At 32.9% G+C, this 10,225-nt stretch overlaps 1 protein-coding gene across 1 annotated transcript; it reads right to left on the minus strand.

Moving 5' to 3' along the window:
* Nucleotides 1-836: 836 nt before the first annotated feature.
* On the minus strand, nt 837-8,395 carry LOC134719530 (uncharacterized). The gene is made up of 4 exons (XM_063582523.1): nt 8,263-8,395; nt 5,663-5,823; nt 2,616-2,708; nt 837-1,381 (listed from the first exon to the last, which is right to left on the minus strand). The coding sequence occupies exons 1-4, from the start codon at nt 8,285-8,287 to the stop codon at nt 1,094-1,096; spliced, it is 567 nt and encodes a 188-aa protein (XP_063438593.1). The 5' UTR covers nt 8,288-8,395; the 3' UTR covers nt 837-1,093.
* Nucleotides 8,396-10,225: the final 1,830 nt, after the last annotated feature.

Below are 10,225 nucleotides of genomic sequence, written 5' to 3' on the forward strand. Positions count from 1 at the left end.
ATAGCCTACTAAGTCAAGAGAAGCTAATATTACGCACGTGTCACAAAATCAAATAGCTTACTAGGTCAAGAGAAGCTAATATTACGTACGTGTCACAAAATCAAATAGCTTTCTAGGTCAAGAGAAGCTAATATTACGTACGTGTCACAAAATCAAATAGCTTACTGCGTCAAGAGAAGCTAAAATTACGTTCGTGTCACAAAAACAAATAGCTTACTAGGTCAAGAGAAGCTAATATTACGTACGTGTCACAAAATCAAATAGCTTACTAGGTCAAGAGAAGCTAATATTACGTACGTGTCACAAAATCAAATAGCTTTCTAGGTCAAGAGAAGCTAATATTACGTACGTGTCACAAAATCAAATAGCTTACTGCGTCAAGAGAAGCTAAAATTACGTTCGTGTCACAAAAACAAATAGCTTACTAGGTCAAGAGAAGCTAATATTACGTACCTGTCACAAAAACAAATAGCTTACTGCGTCAAGAGAAGCTAAAATTACGTTCGTGTCACAAAATCAAATAGCTTACTAGGTCAAGAGAAGCTAATATTACGTACGTGTCACAAAAACAAATAGCTTACTGCGTCAACAGAAGCTAAAATTACGTTCGTGTCACAAAAACAAATAGCTTACTGCGTCAAGAGAAGCTAAAATTACGTACGTGTCACAAAAACAAATAGCTTATTGTGCCAAGAGAAGCTAATTATTACGTAAATGTCACAAAATCAAATAGCCTACTAAGTCAAGAGACGCTAATATTACGCACGTGTCACAAAATCAAATAGCTTTCTAGGTCAAGAGAAGCTAATATTACGCACGTGTCACAAAATCAAATAGCTTTCTAGGTCAAGAGAAGCTAATATTACGCACGTGTCACAAAATCAAATAGCTTACTGCGTCAAGAGAAGCTAATATTACGTACGTGTCACAAACACAAATAATAATATTTGATAAGAAAAAACGATTGATAGCCATTCAATAATCATAATATAACAAGTGGTGAACTCGACCGCTCAACATGCTCAAAGTTGTTTTTTTTTCTTGCTCTATAAAAATATACAGATTTGATCATGAATATGTATGTGTCCATTCTCTATGTATATTTTGGAGAAGTTTTACTTGTAGCTGTTATACATTGTCCTTGAGAGTTTGATGAATTTCCACGTAATTTGCGCCAGTTAACTAGCAACATGATGTTGAAAACATTAATCACTTGTATGAGAATGGTAGTCACAATAAACAACGCCATCAAAGTGTCTTGATGCGCATGTCCACATTCCGTGTTGTGTCCCCCACAACTGACAGCGCTCCTGATATTTTCAATTGTAGGGTACGTCAGAATACCAAACGAAGCACAAGTCAGGCCAAAAAATACTTTCCACTGTCAAAAAATAAAATACATAGCTTTAATTGACGAATATATGACATGTTACACTTTTGGTTCAGGAAAGGGTGGCGGAAGTCACTTATTGAATTTAAATTGTTTTACACCGCTGTACTTGTTTGTACATGTCCTAAGTCAGGACCCTGGTTGTCGTTTATGAGTGTGGTTTATAAGTGATTCTCGTTTTTTATATAGATTACACCGGGTTTTTTTATTTGTATTGGAACATACCATGCATTATTTTTGGTACACCAATCAAAATTTAAAGTCCAGAAAGACGGAAACTTCAGGAAAATATATCTTTTTGCAACATTTAAGTGCATGTATCTGGGTTGCAATCTTCTGAATGATTTTGTAATTTATTTTCTAGCCATTTAAACTGATATGTTATAGTGTGTCGTTTGTGTTGTAATTTTTATTTTCCGGTCTCAAGTTATAGTGAAGGTTGTCGCCTGTTAAAACGTTCAAACCAGCTGCGTTTTATGCACCTGTATTAATTAGTTAGTAGTCTGTTGTTCGGTGGTTGCCGTTTGTTAGTGTGATTTATAGGTCTTTATAGTTTCTCGTTTTTATATATAGATTGGCCGTTGGTTTACCATTTCAGATGTTTACCACTGTCGTTTTAAGGACCTTTTATATTTTGGCCACGAGCATAACTGAAGAGACATGTATTGTCGAAATGCGCCACTGGTGCAAGACAATTGGTACCGTTAATTTCATTATAGCTTGTTGTTCGGTGTGAGCCAAGGTGTCGTGGTGAAGGTCGTGCTTCGTTAATTTATTGTGTTAATGTTATCAAAGACCCTGATGGTACTGCAGAGAAATATTTTTGATTATAGATGAATAATTTAATTTTGGATGTACTGCGTCTTCATATTTGCTGACAATGTTTTGTCAATCAGCTCATTTAAAATTTCATAATTTTGTTACGTGACCGTGACATCATCACCGATGTTTCATGATTTATTCCAGTATACAACTTAATGTATAATTAAAATGATTAGGAATGACTGTAGTAATTTATTCGAAAAATGTGGTGCGCACTTAAAAGATAAGTTCGAAATTGAATCGAAGTGCATTGAGGACCAAAACTCCAAAAAATGCCCAAGACAGCTTAGTTAATATAATCCTAAGGTGATGTTATTTCTTTACAGACAGAGAAAGCATTACAGTTATCCCTAAATTGTGTATGTCTTAAATGGTTGACGACTTATTTAGAAAAGCCACATACCAGTGTTCTTTGTTTATCTGACTCTTCTTGTGTTGTTAAAGATTCTGTTGCCATGGAATTGGCTATAATTCCCATGCATCCTATAACGATTCCCTAAAATATGCAATGGGTTCATAATATAGTACAAGGTATATGTATATCAAGATGAAATGTATTATTGATAATGAAAGAGAAATTCACCATTTCAGAATCTAATGCATCCTGGGTAATATTTTTAAAAGTGTACACCAAAACGTCGTGATTGGTTAACATGTCATAAACAAAGAAAATTCATCTAACATGTCCAATGACGTGACGTTAATTTTGGTGTATGAACAATGAAATTACCCATGATTCTTTATATTCTGGAAAGGCGAATTATCATATACGTTTATTGACCTTTAAATACTACCGGTTGTATAAAACAGTTAGGCCGTGTTCACACCAAACGCCGTGTACAGTAAACATGTTTACATTTGGTTTAATGAACTGTACACTAGTTTCACATAAGATTTGTCCACATCTATACACCTTGTTTAGTTACCTGTACATAAGATTTGTTCACACTTGTAAACTGTATGTCATTTAAATGTTCATTACGTAGAAACCGAATTCAAACTTTTAAACAACTTTCTAGCGGTAAGGGAACGACCATTTGACTTTAAAAAAAGGGGGATGGATTTTTCCACAATTTGATTAAAAAAAAATTGGGTCATACAGATGATTAGAATAAAAAAATATTCTGAATCCAAAGTTTCCACATACATTATAGTGTTAAATATTGAATTGCTATCATCGAAATAAATATTAACTTTCGCGCGAGAAAAAAATCAGACTCTGACCCCCCCCCCCTTTTGTTTTTAAAGTAAAGTGGTTGCTCCTTTAAGAAAGTAATTCTGGATGATTTGCAGTAGTTTAAAGATGTCTCGACTACGCATTAAAAAAGGCTGCATCAGCTTGCTTATAGACAGAGAAAAAGAATTGCGATTTAAAGGATCAGTACATTTCTATCTTTTCTGTTTGTTTCAAATGATATTTTTTCTACAAGTTTTTCTTTGGCAAAAGAAGAGGGTGATATTTTTTTTTTATTTCTAATTGTATTTTAACGGATCTGAGATTCTACACAAACAAACAAGTAACCTCACCCTTTTTCAGTAATACATTAATGAGTGAATCGTTGTTTGAAAAAATACCAGTGGCAAATATTTCTGTCAAGTGTGTACGTCCAGTCGATATGGGAAGACCTTTTCTAATAAATTATGTGTTCGGCAAAGATGATGGATGAGTCTTGATAAGGGGCTAATAAGGCTACGTAAAGTGTTTTATAACAAATAAATATATCAAGTTTAGACAAATATTTCTGTAAAGAACTTTATTAATAAGTGTTATAAGTATCAATTTTATATAAACATCGTTTCTTTTTTTACGTATAAATGGAAAAATTACAGTTCGGAATGCCTAGTTTTGTGTACACTGAACCTACACAAGGCCTACATCGACTATCGACTGCATGTAGGCAAAACATGATTTAAACTACATGTAAACATTGAATTTTATCAATGGGAACGTAATTATGTTTAGTTTATGTGTGAGTTACACTAACATAACACCGAGTTTAGGTCAATGTGAACACGGCCCTAGTTTGAACAGGGATTACAAGTTTTTAAAATATTGTATGAATGTTTTTTCTCTAGAGAATAATATGTTTTTAATTGTTTATTTTATTAAAGCTTTCAGTATTCATGTTTTTTTCTTTTAAAACGAAAGATTTAGGTGTAAATGTCAAATCTTTTATTATTAAACTTTCAGGTATAAATGTTCCTGTATTTACTATTGAAGATTAATGTATACACGTCCTATGATCGTTTACTATTGAAGATTCAGATAGGTGCAGCACCAATGATAGGGTAGCCTGGAACCTTTTGTGTCACTAGAATGACTTAAGGTAATAAGTACTTACATTGACCCCGATATAGATAGGTGATGCACCAATGACAGGGTAACCTGCACCATCTTGTGGGGCTAGAATGACTTAAGATAACACGTACTTACATAGACCCCGATATAGATAGGTGAGGCACCAATGCCAGGGTAACCTGCACCATCTTGTGGGGCTATAATGACTTAAGATAACACGTACTTACATAGACCCCGATATAGATAGGTGAGGCACTAATGACAGGGTAGCCTGCACCATCTTGTGGGGCTAGAATGACTTAAGATAACAAGTACTTACATAGACCCCGATATAGATAGGTAAGGCACCAATGACAAGGTAGCCTGCACCATCTTGTGTCGCTAGAATGACTTAAGGTAACAAGTACTTACATAGACCAAGATATAGATAGGTGCAGCACCAATGATAGGGTAGCCTGCAACCTCTTGTGTCGCTAGAATGATTAAAGGTAACAAGTACTTACATAGACCCCGATACAGATAGGTGAGGCACCAATGATATTGTAGCCTGTACCATCCTGTGTCGCTAGAATGACTTAAGGTAACAAGTACTTACATAGACACCGATATAGATAGGTGAGGCACTAATGACAGGGTAGCCTGCACCATCTTGTGCGGCTAGAATGACTTAAGATAACAAGTACTTACATAGACCCCGATATAGATAGGTAAGGCACCAATGACAAGGTAGCCTGCACCATCTTGTGTCGCTAGAATGACTTAAGGTAACAAGTACTTACATAGACCAAGATATAGATAGGTGCAGCACCAATGATAGGGTAGCCTGCAACCTCTTGTGTCGCTAGAATGATTAAAGGTAACAAGTACTTACATAGACCCCGATACAGATAGGTGAGGCACCAATGATATTGTAGCCTGTACCATCCTGTGTCGCTAGAATGACTTAAGGTAACAAGTACTTACATAGACACCGATATAGATAGGTGAAGCACCAATAATAGGGTAGCCTGCATTATCTTGTGTCGCTAGAATAACTAAAGGTTACAAGAACTTACATAGACCCCGATAAAGATAGGTGAGGCTCCAATGACAGGGTAGTTTGCACCATCCTGTGTCGCTAGAATTACGTAAGGTAACTAACAATTACTTACATAGACCCCGATATAGATAGGTGAGGCACCAATGACAGGGTAGTTTGCACCATCCTGTGTCGCTAGAATAACTATTCCTAGAATGATCAGGATCGGCCCCACGCCACACTGAATAAGCGAACATATTTTTTGGAACTGTAATCCTTGTCTTTTGCGTGCGACTGAAATTTTTAAGAAATCAAATGATAATAAAATATGTATAAAACATGGAAACTCTATACCGTTTAATTCTATTATAGAATGATATTACCTGGAATTGGTTTTATAATTGACACAATGATATCAAGTTTGACACAAATGTATGATGACCAACTAAGACCTATTTGCGATGTCTGACTGCTTATTTGTTGTCACTAAATCAGGACATAAAAAGCCAGTATTTTTATTGTATCAAATTAAATGTTGTCAATGGTAGTGAAGTATAAAGAATGATCAATTATAGTTTATCCCAAAATATTCACAATATATGTTCTTGTCGGAAAATATGAAATATCTTTGTACGAGCTTCAGAAACAGGACGGAAAGCGAGACTCGCAGAGCGTTAGTTGTTTAAATCCAAACATTTGCCTCTGATTTCTCTTTTAAACGCGGACCGCGAAGAGGACCACAGAATGAACTGGTACGACTAAAGTCTTTAAGAAATATCTTGTTCAACATGGAAACGGGTAACAGGAGATGTTATTTGTACATTTAAAAATAAATTAAAAAAATGTGTTTACTCGTTTTTTGTACAACAATGAAAGAAAGAAAGTGTGTATCTATCAAAAAATAAAATATATTGTTCACTTCAGTCAAAAATAAATAAGGTTACTGTATAAATTAGGGTCTTGATAGTTTTTACAGAAAATAGAATAATGTGCAAAATAAGTAGGAAAAAGGGCAAAAAGATGTAAATAATAGAGAAAATAGGACTAAATAATACAGAAATGACCAAAATTGAAGTACTAAAATATCACAAAAATGGTCAAAATAAAAAAACGATATAATGTATCGTGAAGAAGGGCCAAAATAAAGAAAGAAAAACGAGATACGACCGACAAAAATCGCAGTTAATTTCAGTTTGAAAAATACAACGATCCAATTATCTTGCTTGAAATTTTCCAAAACACTTCATAGTATCCATCATATTGTCCACATGTAATAATTGTGTATGCTTAAAACCTAACTAAACATACGTTTAAACATTTCTTTACGTTATAAGGAATATAAGCAACTGGTAAATGTCCCCTCTAAACAGTTACAAAATAAATGTTTTGTCGTTTTGAAAAAAATTAGAGGACAAATAATGTAACTGCATTTTCTCATTGCTTTAATTTTGTCTATCTATACTTGCAAAGTATTGACATTTTGCGGACTCTGAAAGTGAAATATATCTCTTTTAACATTATAAGGACACTTTAAGAAAAAAAACAATTATTCATTGCTAAAAAAATCAAGTTTATGTTACATATATATTTACTCAATATGCACTAAATATAGATAGAAAAAGATAAACGACCATGAAATAACCGACAGAAGTAGTACAATTTATTAAATACACACACAATAAAATGCATATGAATATCTCCAAATAGCACATATATTCTTTAGTTGTATAAATGTTTTGATTTTTAAGTTGCTTAATCTGTTAATTTACCTGACCGTTTTATACATAGATAATAAAGTTTATTATATACAATACCGTATTACGATCTAGTAACGCATTGAGGACAAATGTGATAAACTATGACGGAGATTGTACGGTTAACGTCCTGCTCAATAAAGATATAAATGTGCGTGTTTGCGTCTGTTCGTCTAGTGATGACATTGTTTACATATTAAAGAAAGTTTTACATTTCAAATTGAATAAATGAGGTTGCTGAATGAAAACTTATCAAAATAAATACCCTTATACATCATATCTGTTCTGACGTAAAGTAGTCAAAAGACACACACTATTAATTTGATTTTATGGACTCGGGGACTGCCGAAAAATTTGTAGCTTGAAGCTCGTTTGTTTCCAACTGTTATACATGTTATATTCTCCGCTTTATTAGCCTATATGTATTGTTAAAATTTAAGGACATTTGGAAAAAACACTTGCTTTCTACTGAAATGTATTGCATGTAGAACATGACCATACATAAATAAAACTGGTGAGGACGAGAACTTACAGGATAGAGAATAATAAACAAAACATATATAGAATAGAGAAAGATGGATCAAAAATATAAAGAATAAAGAATCATGAGCAAAAGTATAAAGAATAGAGAAAGATGGATAAAAATATAAAGAATAGTGACAGATGGTCACAAAATATATAAAAAAAAAAGAATAATGGGCAATAGTTTAAAGAATAGAGAAAAATGGTCTTAAAAATAAAAGGATACAGAAAGGACCTTCGTATTTATAGAAAATTAATTAAATTTTGAACGGCTGTAAATAGTAATATTAATTATTTTGAGGTGTCGATCGTTACAAAAATGACACAAAAAAAATCAAACAAACACGCTATAAATAAATACTGCACATATATATTGGAAATTTACATAAACAAATGAAAGATAAAAATAGCTCACCGATCTCCTTAATAATTTACAAAATAAATAGTTTAACCTTACCTGCTTGATCCTCATCAAATCCCATGGTTTTTTTTATATTTTATATGTTTAATAATCCGGCTACACCTGCGCTTGTGTACGATTAAATGTCCAGATGTCTAGCATCCTTTTTAAATACCCAGTTCGTTTCAAAATAAATCAGAATAAATAGTTGTTTTTTATAAATATACATATATGTCAGGGGTCGTCTCAAAGCGTATACGTTTGGAATATATTACAGTAATCCCATATGAAATCGATTGGGTGTCTTCCTCCTATTCCCACTTTTTAAAAATACCATTCCTTCTATTCCCACATGCAAATAACAATAGATGTTTTGATAAATAATTTGTTTTTATAACAATTAAGGTTAATTAGAATTTCACCTAAGATTAACCTGTATTTTTTTAAAAAGCATAACATAATTGGTACAATACCTTGTTTATTAGTAATAATTTTCTTTTTCATCAAAGAAATACTTAGAAATAAAGAAAAAAATATGATGAAAAGATTGGAGTCAGATTTATTAAAAAAAAAGTCTGTTGTACAAATAAATCATGATATGAATAATAGTATAGCAAAGTATAATCTTAAGATGTAGAATAGAATTACTCTAAAAATATAATTACTTAGACCAATAATCAAAGATATAAAATAAAAGGTGAACACAATATTCATCAACTAGTACGCCGTGCCGCTGTACTTGCACGAATATCCTTTGCTGAGGTTGAAAATTTGTGGTTTAATGCCCTAACAGACATACATGTAGATCAGATTGATACCAACATCACCTACAAAGACTTTAGACTGTGTAACAACATACTGGGTTGAATAGAACAGTCACCTTTGGGACCTCTACTTAACGCATGGACCAAGGACAACAAATCCTCTAGAAGATGGCACAACAACCTGAAGAAACACGCATCCACATCCGAACTTCTTTCAACTTATTAAACTTATGAACCATGAGGAAGCCTTCAACGCCCTGACCATGATTCAGTATGCAGCCGGTGGGAAGAGAGTGACCACCAAAAAGAAGTATGTAGAAATCAACAACAGATAAGACGAACTTAAGGTTAGACACCGCAACAAGGAAGTCACAACAGAAGAATTTGTTGATGCAGACTCCCACTTACTTCACGTGGAAAAGATTGACATACTTTAATAGACTTGTAAACAGTGATTGTCTAATGTTTGTGCTACAATGTGTGATTTGATTTAGTGCTGTTGAATAATTTGTGTTATATTATGCTTGCTTAAATTTACAGTTGAATTTGTGTTATAAAAGTAATAAAATAATTTACCTATATTTATTTTAATTTCTTTCATATTTATTTTGTTTAAAAAACCCAGAATTCATACAGATGCACAAATAACTTTTTACCTGTTCTAATAAAAAAACACAGTTCAATTAACAGTTGATTAAAAAATGTTTGTACAGTATAATCCCTTGTTTGCACAAGTTTTCCTCCTATTCCCACATGAAATTTTACCTTTTCTTACCAGATTTTTAAAAAGTGGGAATAGAGGGAATGAACCCAATTATTTTCCAAAGAACACGATTTGTATAAACATGTGAATTTCAAATTAAATTTTTCGCGGAAAAAATATTGATATCAATGTTTAACAAAATACACCATTGAAGCAAGTTAAAGTTCAACTCTAATGAAACGAACATCTTCATAAATTACATTAAAATGATTGGCATTGAACATCTCAAAAGCAACCAAAAGAGTCCTAGGCGTGAACTAATTTACTCTGGATATTATTTGCATGTAATTTTTAATATGTAACAGTTTTGCTTGCCTATGTAGTTTTATTGCATCTAAACTTGCACTAAAGGTGTAAATGGTTTTAGTACTGATGGATTAATGACATTTGTATTGGTTAGGACAAATAAATCGTTGCAAAAAAGAAAGGAATATAGATTTGAAATAGGAATGCATGGTCAAGGCAAAAAATAATTGTATTATCGTCAGATATA

The sequence above is a fragment of the Mytilus trossulus genome, chromosome 5 (genome assembly GCF_036588685.1).
Source record: "Mytilus trossulus isolate FHL-02 chromosome 5, PNRI_Mtr1.1.1.hap1, whole genome shotgun sequence".
Lineage (NCBI taxonomy): Eukaryota > Metazoa > Mollusca > Bivalvia > Mytilida > Mytilidae > Mytilus > Mytilus trossulus.

What these genes read in the sequence shown, in the direction of transcription:
- LOC134719530 (XM_063582523.1), bottom strand. Translation starts at nt 8,287, where the DNA reads ATGGGATTTGATGAGGATCAAGCAG. An exon ending in ATTTGATGAGGATCAAGCAG is followed by an intron (nt 5,824 to 8,262) that starts GTAAGGTTAAAC and finishes TAAAAATTTCAG; the next exon opens with TCGCACGCAAAAGACAAGGA. An exon ending in CTATCTATATCGGGGTCTAT is followed by an intron (nt 2,709 to 5,662) that starts GTAAGTAATTGT and finishes TGCATATTTTAG; the next exon opens with GGAATCGTTATAGGATGCAT.